The sequence below is a fragment of the Lemur catta genome, chromosome 23 (genome assembly GCF_020740605.2).
Source record: "Lemur catta isolate mLemCat1 chromosome 23, mLemCat1.pri, whole genome shotgun sequence".
Classification (NCBI taxonomy): Eukaryota; Metazoa; Chordata; class Mammalia; order Primates; family Lemuridae; genus Lemur; species Lemur catta.
In genome coordinates this window covers 7788361-7803397 of record NC_059150.1, presented here as the reverse complement: position 1 = coordinate 7803397, position 15037 = coordinate 7788361, and the positions used below count along the sequence as shown (strand labels likewise).

At 34.4% G+C, this 15037-nt stretch overlaps 1 protein-coding gene across 6 annotated transcripts in view; it reads right to left on the bottom strand.

Annotated features, from left to right (window-relative positions):
* Positions 1 to 1297: 1297 nt before the first annotated feature.
* Positions 1298 to 15037, bottom strand: part of CD46 (CD46 molecule) — a 32382-nt gene continuing 18642 nt past the window's right edge. For 2 of the 6 annotated variants that reach the window (XM_045536122.1, XM_045536121.1), the window contains 3 exons: positions 10266 to 10301; positions 9688 to 9748; positions 5834 to 5983 (listed from right to left, as the gene is read on the bottom strand). In XM_045536122.1, coding sequence (XP_045392078.1) covers positions 5836 to 5983; positions 9688 to 9748; positions 10266 to 10301 — 245 coding nt within the window. In that variant the 3' untranslated portion in view covers positions 5834 to 5835. Of the gene's footprint in view, positions 3013 to 4860; positions 4917 to 5530; positions 5624 to 5833; positions 5984 to 9687; positions 9749 to 10265; positions 10302 to 13179; positions 13222 to 15037 lie in introns of those variants that run through there. The other 4 variants (XR_006731050.1, XM_045536124.1, XM_045536125.1 and 1 more) reach the window with 4 other exon arrangements.

The window sequence follows — 15037 nt, the reverse complement described above, 5'->3', positions numbered from 1 at the left end:
TTAATTCAAGTTGAAATTTTATGATTTTTTTAATAGGTTGAATTAATAAAGCCACAATTTTCTTTTGTAAATGTAAGCCTTTCCATTTTGTATTTATAAGTTTATATGAAGAAATTGACCGTGGGGCTTGGCAATCACTAATGCAGAGGTTCTCAGTCTTAGCCTCACATTAGACTCATTCGGGACACTTTAAAAAATCCCTACGCCCAAGCTACATCCCAGATCAGTTACACTAGAAATCGCTAGGGGCGGGACCCAGGTGTCAGTGAGTCTCCCCAGGTGATTCCAATGTGCAGCCATGGTTGAGAAACACGCCTGATCTGAGAGACTCAGCAATCTGATTTAATTCAAATCTGTAAAAACAGCAAGAATGATTTTGGGATAAGGAAACCAAACCTCTTACACAAACGAATTTTATACCTTAATTGTTGGGACTTTGGTTTTTATTTAGCCCTATTTATGCACTATAGGGATGTGGAAGATAGATCTACCAGACACCTGTATATAGTTACTTAAATATGGCTATTCTCAGGTAATGAAGACTGTGAGAGCTGGGCGGAGATCAGGAGAGGTTTCATGGAAGGGGTAATATTCGAGCTGGGCCTTGGAAGATGTGTAGGATCTGGACAGAACAATCGATGTTTCAAGCAACAGTGAGCTAGGGATACAGCAGAAAGCACAGGGCAAATGGTCAGGCTTGACTGAAAGTAGGTTATTTGAAGAAGTGTAGCAGAAAGGAAGGTCTTGGGGGGAAAAGTTGGGATTTAATTGTAGAAGGTCTTCAAGTATCAGGCTAAGAAATTTGGCCTTCATCCTGTGGTGTCACTGAACACCTGTGTGACGGGGCGGGACGGAGACACCTGGAGACACTTAAGGGTCTGAGCAGTGACAGACAGAGTGATGCCTGGGAGTGGAATGGTTAGAAGAGAGGCCCCAGTTAGGAACACACTCCGATCTGAGATAGAGCACACCAGAAAGAAACACATCATCACAAATGAAGCTTCTCCAAATGTACAATTTTATTTTAACAGGTTTGAAGAGCCAGTTTTCAAAAAATGAGCACTAAAGAACCTCTACACATGAGACTTCTCATTTGACTGCAAATACATTTTTGCAGTTTAAGATTTTTTTCTTAAATTCAAATATGCTTCTTTCTCTGTCATTTAAACAAAGTTCTAAAGAAAACTGGTCTCTCCATATATTTTAAGTAATTGACAAATTGGACAAATATATATTTATACATACATAAATCTCAAATATAAAAATGGAAAAAAATTAAATTTGAGACAGAAACTGCTATAAAAGTATATTTATTTTAAGCATAAAAGTATTTAGTTGAAAATATTTCAATTAAGTTTAAAAAAAATAGCACAGCCATTCCTTGCCTCTAAGCAATTGCCACATTCTTGACAACGATGTGAGAATTGGGTATAAACTTCAACTCCATGCTTTCAGAATTCCTGTTTATTCCTCCTCAAACATTTATGTTCCTAAAGCATCTCATTTCACAAGAGATTACAAAGGCAATGAATACTTACAGCACCTGTAAACATGTCTTTATACAGTAAAACAGTATTTCTTCTGATCCACCCTTGATTCCCCAATCATAGTCTTCTCAAGGCAAGGTTTCTTTGGCCCAACTTGAGCTAGGTACTAAATACAAACGTTCAAAACACAGCTTACAACAATGTAATTTGAACTGGAGTGGTCGCCCCTTCTCTTTGTCCACTGGCTTCTTTGAAAGAGACTCTGCCAAAGTAGGGGGACTCAGTAGAGAGCTCTCCTGTTCTATTCTACCTGAGTGTAACATGCCACCTGAGCTATGTTTACTTTTTTTGTCCCTTAGCATGACCAACAGCAAATAGACAACAGTGAAGTTTCCTTCTCTGAAATACATAAATTAATTTTTACTATGCCTTTTAGAAGATGAGGTAAGATATCTACATAGATAAGATGCTTCTACTAGCAAGGACAACGTAAATGGACTAAGATTCTAACGCAACTTGAGGTTATCTGATAAATTTATTCTTTACAAAACGACCTACTTTTAGAGGGCATGTTTAAAGTAAAACCTCTCTTGATTTAAGTAGTGAAAGAAAAGCACAAGGCCACAGTGCTCACTTTGCACCACAAAATAGCATTCTTGCTATGGGCATCAGGGGCTTCTAACTTTCCGCAGAAGTATATAACTGATTCTGAAATCTTACTCATTTCTTAGACTGGTTGACTGATGTTTTTAAAAAGGTGAAAATAAGTGCCACACATAAACATTCTAGTTTCTTTAAATCACCAAAGATGTTACAAAAAAAATACAGAATTTTATGCCATTAACTTTTAGAGAATTTTACAATAATATTCTTAGTTAAGGAAGTCAAACTTGTCCATATTCCCAATTTACAGTGTTCTTGTTCTTAATAAATAAGAGCCAAAGTAGTAGAGACATATTTGTAAAGGGTTTTTACAGTGAACAATATATACAATAAATTTTAGAATTGTAGGAAAATGAATCTTAAGAATTGACATTAATCTTTGAATAAAAAAGATTTTAAAATCACTTTCTTTACAAAATGAAATGTAATTTAATTTTTTGTATCTCAAGATCACTATGTGATTTCATTTTGAAATACATTTCTCTAAATTTACCAATTTTATAAAATAAATCATTTCCCCACCTTCATACTACCATGGATGCTGTGTTGATTTGCTCTATAAATACAAATGTTATTTGAGGAAAAACAGGCAATATGTTCACACCCAAAATTCATACACGTTCCAAAGAAGCATCAAAGGATGGTGACTACCTTTAAGTGCCATAAAAATGTTAGAGTTATGACTTAACAGTTGCGCTCACGAGAGCAAAACTAAAGAATAACTATTGTACATCTGAAGATTTTAACAGTATCAAAAGATAAACTGGTAAAGCAGATTGTGGAAACTGTTCAGTTTGTCTGCTCTGCCGGAGTGGTTGACTTATGCTGGTAAGTGGTGTATTCAGCTCTAACCTCTCCTTTCCTACAAGGCAAGGTATAAAGATAGCATCAAAGATAAATATGGCTAAACACAGAAATGAAATTCCAGAAGCCTACATAGAAAATGGACAATTAAACCCCCTCCCCCAGTTTATCCTATTGAGTCCCCAAACTAGGAAATAAATGATTGTTTTAAAATGTTTCCAAATGTTCAACTACTCTCATTCTAAAAACGCTTCTTCTGGATTGTATTTTCCATCCTCTCCAAAACAAGAAGCAGAGCAGTAGCATACAAAATAGTAAATACTTCCTCCTTTTGATTGAAGGCCAATGTGAAAGATTGGAGAAAAACACACGTTTTCCTGTTATCACTATTTTAAGGCTGTGGCTCGGAGACAAGACCTTTTAAAAAGGCAGTGGTTCTAACAGTGTTCAAGTACAGGAATGCCTTGTTTACCCCTCGCTGTCAAGAACGTCATGTATTCTGGTAAGAGATTCTCCTAAACAACTCAAGTTTGCATCACACTTGCACTGTAACAATACATATCTTTGTAAAATCTATTATTCTAGTCCACTGCTGTCCAAAGAAATATAATGCCAGTCACATTTGTAATTTAAAATTTTCTAGAAGCCACGTTAAAAAAGATTCATAGGAAAAATTAATATTATTTTTATTTAACCCAGCATAGCCTAAATATTATCATTTTGACATATATTTTACATTTCTTTATGCTAAGTCTTTGAAATCCAGCATGTATTTTATACTCACAGCACATCTTACATTGGACTAGCTACTGAGGTCTGCAGCAGCCATGGCTACTGACTATTGAATTGGACAACGCAGCTCCAGGCCCTGCCTTAGTAAATTGACTTGTATTATAAAAAACATTAACATAAATTTAAAGAAACATTTATTTGCTATAACAATGAAGCTATTTTGAGGATAGTAAAAATTTGAAACTGAATTACTAATTACAGTTATTTTATATTAACTTCAGCATTTATTAAATTATCTTCCAATGTTTACAGATACCCCAATGCCCGGAGTCTGAAAATGATTTCCCTAGTTGGCTTTGGCCTCAAAAGTATCCTGAGACTTAAGATACACTTAAGTCCTCACTTATCCATGCGCTTTCTGTGGTTTCAGTTACCTATGGTCGACCACAGTCCAAAAATATTAGTGAACTGCATTGCCTTAAACTCTTTGACCCCATCCACCTTCTGTCTTTGAATTGAAATGACAGAAATTAACAATTCATAAGTTTTAAATTGCATGTCATTTGGAGTATCGTGGTGAAATCTTATGTAGGACTTGAATCTTCTCTCTGTCCAGTGTATCCTTGCTGTCTACGCTACCTGCCCATTAGTCACTTAGGAGCCGTCTCGGTTTTCAGACTGTCAAACTATCACAGTGCTTGTGTGCAAATCACCCTTATTTTACTCAATAATGGCCCCAAAGCAGGAGAGTAGTGATGCTGGCATATTGTTACAACTACTCTATTTTATTATTAGTTGTTGCTGTTACTCTCTTACTGTGCCTAATTTACAAATTAAACTTTATCATAGGTATGTATACATAGGAAAAAACACAGTATATAGAGGGTTAGGTACTGTCCAGTTTCAGGCATTCACTGGGGCTCTTGGACTGTATCCCCTGTGGATAAGGGGGGACTGCTGTATATAGGACTGGGGAGGCCTAGCCTGCCAATCCTGTGTGGTCTGTTTGATCTTTCTCTTTGCCCCTGTGATCAAAGACACCATTTTGCTTTCACTAAGAAATTGTCCTTCCCATTGGCCTTTGTAGATCCAACTCCAAAACTCTTTTTTTTTTTTTTTAAATCTCACTGTCTTTGTCAGGCACCTACTCTAAAACTCTAGGGTAGGGTCTCACCTTGTAAGAGCTGAGGTACAGATCTCCCTTTCTTCCCAGCTACACAGACACACATTCTGGCACAAAGAGAGGAACACTTCTAACTCTTTCAATTCAAAGACAGAAGGTGGATGGGGTCAAAGGGTTTAAGGCAATATAATCCATAATTTTTCAAAATCTGAGAATTTTTTTTGTTTTTCTCTAACAGACTAAATATACTTAAGTCCAGGGAAACAGGTAAAATGCCTTTACAGAGTTATTTACAAGTTGGAATTGAACAAATTTAGAAAATTAAGTAAAATACATTTTGGCTTCTGTAAAAGGGTGTTTTTCCTCCCTGTACTTAACATGAATTGATTCTGTGATTCTAAAGGCTCACAAATTCCCTTACTTTTGGACTCACAGCTGCTCCACAAGGTAGAGGAAGCTAGATAGTTTGATAAAAGGACAAGGGAAACATAACTCTATTTAAAGTCTGTGTCAAAGCAAAGGCTGTCAGTACACACTACGTTAAATTTTTTAAAAGACTCGTATAAACAAACATCAATCATTTAGCAAATGGAACAGGAATCTAAGCTTCCTTTTGGATGTTTACTGCCAACATATCTTAGCTCGGGTTACTGATACCTAAATATCAATTGAATATTTTTCGAAAGAAAGGACATCTCTGAAAGGAACAGAAAGCAGATACCTTTTAGTGATAAAAGCAAACCTTTCTCTCATCTCTTCTTCTCAGAGAGAAGTAAATTTTACTTCTCTGTGGCTCTCATCAGTTAGGTATGTGCTGAAGAGAGGAGAGGAAAATAGCTGAATAAAATAGTGACAACACATCAAAAAGAAGCAAGTGTAGTGTAAGTAGGAGAAAAATCCACGATGGAAGAGAACAGAAGGAAAGCTGAGAATTAGGTTCGTAAGTCAAGACTTTCTGATTCTCACCAAGGGACTGGAATCATGAATTCTGTGTGAGAAACTACTTGACCTTTGAAGTCTTCTAGATCATCCAGCAGATGAACAGATTTGGAACTTCTGTTCATTATGTTTATTGTTGAAACCATTTTTGCCTGAAGCAAATAATGTAAAAATTCTTTCAAAGAATAGCAGATTGTGTGAGGACAAACGGTCCTGGTCTCCAGCACCTTCAATTCTGAGGAAATACAGAGTGTATATTAAATCCATGTAATATTGTGTTAGAAATCAATTTTATGACAAGTCATGCAATTTCAGATGCATCTGGACTTTTGCACGGAGTACAGTTTCTTCCTGTGGCACATTTCTTTTCAACCTGAGGGAAGATCCTTGTGAAGCTTAATATTACATGACTTCCCATATTTCTAGGATGGATCTAATTTTGTAAATATGCTCTCTAAACTAATTACAAAATCTTTTGTTACGTATTTTTTTTTTTTTTGGTTCAAAAAATTTTGATGGGTTTGTTAAATGCTCAAGAATTTGTGAGCCACCTAGAAAAATGCTCAAGTTCATGTGATCCTTCTTGCCCTCTGTCATCACACTCCCGGGTTACCTGCACTGACCACGATTTCAACCACAATATTTTCTAACATTCATTTCAGCACAGACAGCTTAAAAATTACAGAGTAATTGGATCAATCCATATGAATGCACCATTAAAAGTAGGTTGAAGTTATGCCAAATAATGGGAAAAAAGAAAGACTATTTTGCCACAGATCATAAAAAATATGGATTGTGCAAATAATTCTCATCAACTTAGCCAACTGTCACCTATCCACAGATAATTTAACTGGAATAAAAAACAACATCATGCTTTTACGGGAAAAAATCACTACAAGTCATGAAAATAATTATGTAAACAAAAGGCGTCTGTTGTTGAGAACCACACAGTCATGACACGCAGTGGGAGGCTCAAGCAGTGCCAGAGGCAGGGAAAGGGCAGTGGCTTCGAAGCCTAGAAAGTCTGGTAAAAGAATTAGTTCAGAAAGGAAGCTGCACGGGAAAAGGAAGGAGCATGTAGGTGGGACCTGTGCCAGACCAACTGGGAGCCTATACTATTTCAATGATGTGGGAGGATCTTAAAAGGACTACTTACACTATTTTTGTACTTTCTGAGATGAAGGCTGCAGGGGGGTTAATTTGTGTTCCGAAATCACCATAAGTATTAGTTTACATCAAATCCATTCTGTACCAAGCTTTAACAGCAATTTGGGATTATCTGTGCCTGCTACCCTGCTTCGAGAGTTACCCCTAGGAATGGAGAAATAACGTCATACAGTTTACGGTGTTGTGTAACAAGGTTTTTAAGGCAGTAACAGCCAATTTTTTTTGGGGGGGGTGGTTACCCCACACCCTTTTTAAGAAAACATACACGTAGATGAAGAGTCTTAAAAACTCCTATTATTTTAAACATCAGAAAAATCTGCCAATAAGCTTCACAGTATTCCTTTAAATTTCAACAATAGGGGCACATCAATAATCGTCTACATGCTGGGTACTCCAAGGATAGTCCAGGCCCAGCAGCAGCAGCACTTAGGAGATCATCGAAAATTCAGGACCTCAGGCTCCACCTCAGATGTCATGAATCAGAATCTGTATTTTAACAGGTCTCCAGGAAATTAATTTGCACATTAAAGTTAGAGGAGCAATGCTGTACGCTCTAATGAAGAAAAATATACCTCCCTCACATTAGAGTAACTTCAGCTATTAAAATAATATGGAGCTTGAGGAACTGAATAGAGCTTCACTGTCTTAAAGCCAAACAATGCACAGAGAGAACCTAACTTTTGATTTGGCCATTTGTTACACATTATACTGAATTTCTATTAATAATTGAGTATGTTCCTGTCATAGAAAGTACAACGTATATCCTAAAAGATTCTCATGCAGCTGATGTTTTGGTTCAAAGGCAATTATGAATTACTTCTCTCACATTATTTTTTGAATTTTTTTTCCAAGTTGTGCTACTGTATACAGGATTATGTTGCATTGGTTAAAGATATAATATCTTCCCAAAATATTTTAAAATTTTAATACACCCATGTTCTGTTGGATCCTATGCTGTAAAACATAGGCTTTTAAAAAATCACCCAACAAATTAATTTTGGAATCACAGATCACTATTGCTACTGAACCTTTATTTGAGGAGTACAATGATCAGGTAACTGTTGAACTTTAAAAGACCCATTAACTGGTAGCTAGACAGTTTGTCTAGTACTTGTTAGAGAACCTATAAGGATCCTGATGCAGTGATGTTTTAAACAAAGAAGGAAAATGAGCAGAACATGACTTTGTTTTGCTTTCTTTTTTTTTTTTTTTTTTTGAGGCAGAATCTCATTCTGTCACCCTGGCTAGAGTGCAGTGACATCAGCCTAGCTCAGAGCAACCTCAAACTCCTGGGCTCAAGCGATCCTTCTGCCTCAGCCTCCTGAGTAGCTGGGACTATAGGCATGCGCAACCATGCCCGGCTAACTTTTTCTATATATATTTTTAGTTGTCCAGCTAATTTCTTTCTATTTTTAGTAGAGACGGGGTCTCACTCTTGCTCAGGCTGGTCTTGAACTCCTGAGCTCAAACGATCTACCCGCCTCGGCCTCCCAGAGTACAAGGATTACAGGCGTGAGCCACCTCGCCCGGCCTGTTTTGCTTTCTTGAGAAGTTATTTCTACACAAACCTTTTGGATTTATAAAATATTCCATTGATAGTATTTCCTGCTCACATTGTTGTATACATACAATTTTTTAAAATAAATAACTGATATAGAAATCACATATGCATATTATGCGTTCCATAAATACAAGATTTAAGATTCAAATGAAGGGGCTGTGGGCATTTTAAAAAGATAACAACCAAGTAATATGGAAAAAGTTTGAGTCCTTATAAATGAAGAATGTACTTTTATGGCATAGCCCAAATCTACTGACTAATACAAAAGAAGGATGTATCGTAAAACCATGAGCACCAAAAGTCTTAAAATTATTAGGTTTAATTTCAAAGCTATTTCTAAAGCTACAAGGGAAAACAAATCAATAAAAATGCATATTATCGTTCAGAAATTCCAAAGCACCTAATCTTGGTTTATGCTCCAGGATTTATTCTAAATCTTTCATTAAATTGTAAACTCATTCACTAAAATTTAGGTTTGATGTTTTAAAACCCTATTTTCTTTAGAAGATATGTACTATACATTTTTCCCTATTCTAAGTCCTCCTTTTTTTTCATTTTTATAGATAAAAAGACACACAAAAGTTAACTGAGGTACCTTGTAAATCTTACTCCTCTCAGCAACTTTTAGTGTAACCTCCTCAGTTTTACTGCAGTCTAGTACATTAAGAGAACATAAGAGGGAAATCAAATAGTGTTGTTTTTAATTCCCCAGTTTAACATATATAAATAACTACTGTGAGTGAAATCAAATAGGATATTTGAAGAAGACATCTACAGAGCTTCTTAGAAGTAAGTTATACAGACAAATGAAAACTTTCATTATAAAAATCCCAGTGAATAGAACTGTCAAAGTCTCCACAGTGAACTACTTTAAATTTAATTTGGGCCAATAGTCCAATTTAGGAAATATAGTATACTTAGGGTAGGGAAAGCCTGATTTACTAAAGAATTTCAACCTCAAATCCCACAGAAATTTTTCTTGAGGTCATAATAGCAACTGAAGCAACTCTGCACAGATTCCTCATGTTGCAATGATGTTAAAAGTAGCTGAAAATATCTTTAGCAAAGACATGCAATTTGTAGGACACGATAATGCAGGCACATTTTTAAAAAAAGGATGGTATGCAATACAGAGTACAAACTTAAGCAGCACAAAAGCATGTCAAGGATAAAAAGGACCAGTAAGTTAGAAGAAATGTGCTTTAATTTACCCTTTCTTCTTTCTTTGAAGAAATCTGTAAAGGCCGACGACTATTACTGCAACTGCAAGAACTACAAGAAACCAGGAAACAGATGATATATGACTCTGAAAACTAATTACCAAGATCCAAAATCTAGCAGAAGAAATAATGTTGGTTACATTTCAGTGGTCAGAAAATGTTATTTTAGTTAAGCACTTACAGGTTTATATTCCATCCAGACTCTTTGCTGTCTAAATCCAGTTCCCTGGAATCACTTAGAGTCCTCAGTAAGTCAGAAAAGAGTCCTTGCTTACTTTAGAAAATTATCAAAAGCACTTTTGGGAAACAAACTCATATTACTAATCATCTCAAGAAAATGTGTATTACTTACACTTTGTTACTAAGTGGATATGTAAGCTATAAAAGGATATAAAATCACCAACAGAAGGTAGAATTAATAGAATACACCATATAAAAGGTCAGGTTTTTATAAATTGGTATACTTAATCTCAAGCTGTAAAAGCTATAGAAACTGAAAAACCATTTAAAAAATCATCTGCTTCTGCACAAGTAATATTTTAAGTGATGTCAAGAGTTGGGATACTTACTTGCAGTAATAACAATGAGGGCAATGATCCAAGCATCTGAGAAAACAGTTTGAAGATGTTGAACACGTGAGTCTCTAGATAGCAGCTGTATTTTTATTTCAACCAGATCATCTAAACACTACAGCAAAAAAAGTTTTATCTATCTAGTTTTAGCACCATGCTCTAACCAACTGAGCTAACCTATCTGTCTAGTTTTAGCACGACTATTAGTGCACCCAGGTCATTTTGATCCAGAACCTTTCTAACCAGTTTTCAAGTATAGGGTCCAACTCAGGAAACTCTTAATAGGAACCTCAGTTTTCATTGTGCTCTGTAGTCACCTTTACTTTTTTTGTGTGTCTGGTGAAATTTTAATATTTTTTGACTCAAAATTTAGCAATAAAATATGTAGACATAAAAATCTACCTTTTCAACTATTTTTATCTGTATAATTCAATAGCATTAAGTCCACTCACACTGTTCTGTAACCGTCACCATTATCCATCTCCAGAACTTTCATGATCTCAAACTAAAACTCTGGACCTATTAAAAAATAACTCCCTTCTTCCCCAAACCAAGGAAACATTATTCTACTTTATTTTTCTATGATTTTGCCTATTCCAGTTGCCTCATTTAAGTGGAAACATACAGTATTTGTCATTTTAGATCTGGCTAATTTCACATAGCATAATGGTTTTAAGGTTCACACATGTTGTAACTGATTCTTTTCTTTTTTTTTTTTTTTTGAATAATAGCCATCTTCAAGGTGTGAAGTGGATTCTCATGCATGTGATCTGCATTTCCCTCATGACTAGTAATATTGAGTAACTTTTCACGTACTTTTGGCCTTTTATCTTCTTTGGAGATATATCTTTGCTAATCCTTTGCCCCTTTAAAATTGTTTGTTGTTTTTTTATTTCTGATGTACACGTGTTCCTTACACATCTGTATAATAATCCATTATGCAATATATGAGGTACAAACATTTTTTTCCCATATTGTGGGTTCCCTTTTCTCTCTCTTGTTAGTGTTCTTTGATAAACATAATTTTTAATTTTGATGAAGTCCAATATAATTGTTTTCTTTTGTTGCTTGTGCTTTTTTTTGGTCTCATATCCAAGGAAACACTGCCAAATCCATTATCAGGAAGATTTCTCCATATGTTTCTCATAATAATTTTATAGTTATGGTACTTACCTGCAAGTCTTTCATCCATTTGGAGTCAGTTTTTTCATATGGTGTAAAATAAAGGTACAACTTCATTCTATTGGATGTGGATATCCAGTTTTCCCAGCACCATTTCCTGAAAAGATTGCCTTTTTCCCATTGAAATTTTTGCTGTCTTGTAGGAAATCATTTGACCATATATGTGAGGTTTTATTATTACTTTATCCCATTGGTTGAAAGAATTTTCTTAGGCCAATGTCAAACTATTTTAATTACTGCTGGTTTGTGTAGTAAGTTTTGAAACTAGGAATTATGAGTACTCCAAATTTGTTCTTTTACAAGATTGTTTTACAAGGTTGCTTTCAATCTATAGATTACCTTAGATAATAATTTATCTTAACAATATTAAGTCTTCAAAACCATGAACTCAAGATGTCTATTTATTTGTTTTTGTCTTTTTTAATTTCTCTCAACAATATTTTGTAGTTCCAGCATACAGATGTTTCACCTCCTTGGTTAAATTTATTTGAAAGCGTATTTCTTTTTAATTTTTTGCAACAAAGTTCCTTTTCTTTATTACATGTTAAAATTAGTAACAGACAGGCAAATCAAGGGACTTTATAGATTAATATTTTTTGTTATTAGAACAATTAGAATTCACTACATTAGAGGAAAATCATTTTTAAAAGTATTATTCCATTATAGTTGGTTTAGTTCAGTATTCAATCATTTTTTTAATGATTTTTGGTAGAAATTTAATTTATATTTTTTCCCCAAAAGTGGATCTGTAGAATAAGTCATTAATAAATTTCTATTAATCTATCACACAGATGGTACTTGCAGAGTCTTCACAAATAATCTTATTAATCCCTCTCCTACCCCCCTTACCTCCCAACTCCTCACCCCCCCCAAAAAAATTAAGACATAGTCCTAAATACAAAGAAGATTTCTTCTAAAAATATAAATGAAACACCAGGGCACATGGATAAAAAGTATACCGAAAAACTTGAGCATGCATTCTTGCTTATCTAGAGAACACTATATTCTACATAATCTTAATTTTTAGAAGTTTTTCTCTCAGTAGTACCTGTGTTTCTAAGCTGCCGTTATTTTTATTAGCTTGCTATAAGTCAAAGCATGAAGTGTCATGTTATATCTGCTCGTCTCATTTCATAAACAGTTATTAAGTGTTTAACAGCTTAAGATGACATTGGATTTACTGGCACAATGACAGTTTGACTATAGAGTTTGGAGCTAAAGCATATGCTAAAAAATAAGCCTAAGATGCATTGTATAACAGAATTAACCATTATTAAACTAATGTAAGAAATGAAAAGTAATAGATTTTTGTCTTCTTTTACTTATCAAGAAATCTTTATATTTCATTGAACTTTAACTGTTACAACTAAACTTTATTATTTTCTTCTCTCTATATATATATGTTGTGTGACTTGTGTAAGCTTACAGAAAGTATGTTAAAACAGCCTGTTATAGAACAAAACTAACCCAACTTATATTACTTTAAGGCTTGTGTATAGAAGATTATGAATAGAAAGAATTTATCTATAAACTGCCATTACAACAAAATAACACTATCATGTGGAAAGCAAGTTATGTTTTATATATTTTAACCTACATATAACCATAGCATTTAAGAAATTTGCCTCACCTGGCTAGGAATTCTATACTGGGGCACCTCTTAAAAACTGTTAATTACCTATATGTTCCTACTCATACTACTACTTATATTTGTCATATCTGTACCAACCCAAATCAAGGTCAAATAGTCCTTCTCTGGGATTGGGATATCCTAGAAAAAAGAAGAAAGATAGATTAAGGAAAAAAAAAGAAAAGAAAAGAAAATGAAGCTTTTAAGTATTTTATCCTTAATATTCATAGGTTGATTTTTTTTACCATTGTACAAAATCCCTTTAAATTCATTTTCTTTATAAACTGTATTAATGTTTCTCATTTAAAGTAGTATCATAAAAGTTTATAAATTTATATTCAATATCATCTTTCTTCTTCCTGCCCACTCACATTTCCTGTGATAATATGGTATAGCATACAAATTTATCTTTACTATATTCTCAAAATTAGTCTACGAATTCAGTGTGATTCTAACAATTAATAAAATTGCAAGACAGAGGAGGGCTTAGTAAATGCTTTAGAAATTGATCCGGAATGAAAGGAAACTTCCTCAACCTAATAAAGGCCACATATGAAAAATCCACAGCTAATGTCATACTTAGTGGTAAACGACTGAAAGCTTTCCCCTAAGATCAGGAACAAGACAGGGTGTAAACATTTGCCACTTCTACTCAAGATAGTACTGGAAGTTCTAACCAGAGCAACTTGGCAAAAAAAAAAGAAAAACAGGAATCCAAATTAGGAAGAAAATAATACAATTACCTCTGTTTGCAGATGACAGGATCTTTTATGTAGCAAACCCTAAGGATACCACATACACACTCATGCGAAAACCTGTTAGAACTAATAAATGAATTCAGCAAAATTGCAGGATACAAAACCGCACAAAAATCAGTTACATTTCTATTCACTAACAATGAATGATCTGAAAAGGAAATTAAGAAAACAATTTCATTTACAGAAAAATCAAAAAGAATAAAATACTTAGGAATAAACTTAACCAAAGAGGCACAAAACTAGTACACTGAAAACCACAAAACTGCTTTATGGAAAGACATCCTGTGTTCATGGATTGAAAGATTTAATATTTTAAAACTGTCAATACTATATAAAGCAATCCACAGATTAACTGCAACCCCTATCAAAATCCTGATGATGCTTTTTACAGAAATAGAAAAATCCATTCTGAAGTTCACATGAAACCTCAAGAGACCAAAACAATCCTGGAAACGAGCAAAGTTAAGAAGACTCATATTTTCTGATTTCAAAACTTAGTACAAAACTGCAGTAATCAAAACAGAGTGGTACTGGCATAAAGACAGACATACAAACCCATGGAATAGAATAGGGAGCCCAGAAATAAACCCTCGAATATATGGTCAAATGATTTTCAGTAAGAGTGTCAAGAACAGTCAGTGGGGAAAAGGCAGCGTCTTCAACAAATGGTGCTGGTAAAACTGGATATCCACATGCAAAAGAATGAAGTTGGACCTTAGCATATATAAAAAATTAACTCAAAATAAATCACAAACCTAAACATAAGAGCTAAAACTATAAAACACTTAGAAGAAAACATACGGGAAATGCTTCATGATGTTGGATTTGGCAGTAATTTCTTGGATGTGACCCCAAAAGCATAAGCAACATAGGAAAAAACAGATAAACTGAACTTCAAAATAAAAAATTTTTGTGCATCAAAGGACACTATCAACAGAGGGAAAAGGCAATCTACAGAATAGGAGGAAATATTTGCAAACCATATATTTGACAAGGGATTAATAGTCAGAACTCCTAAAACTCAAAAACAAAAATCGACCCAATTTGAAAGTGAGCAAAGGACTTAAATAGATATTTCTCCAAAGAAGATATACAAATGACCAATGGGCACACGAAAAGATGCTCAACACATTCTTAATCATTAGGGAAATGCAAATAAAAACTGCAATGACATGCTACTTCATATCTATTAGGATGGT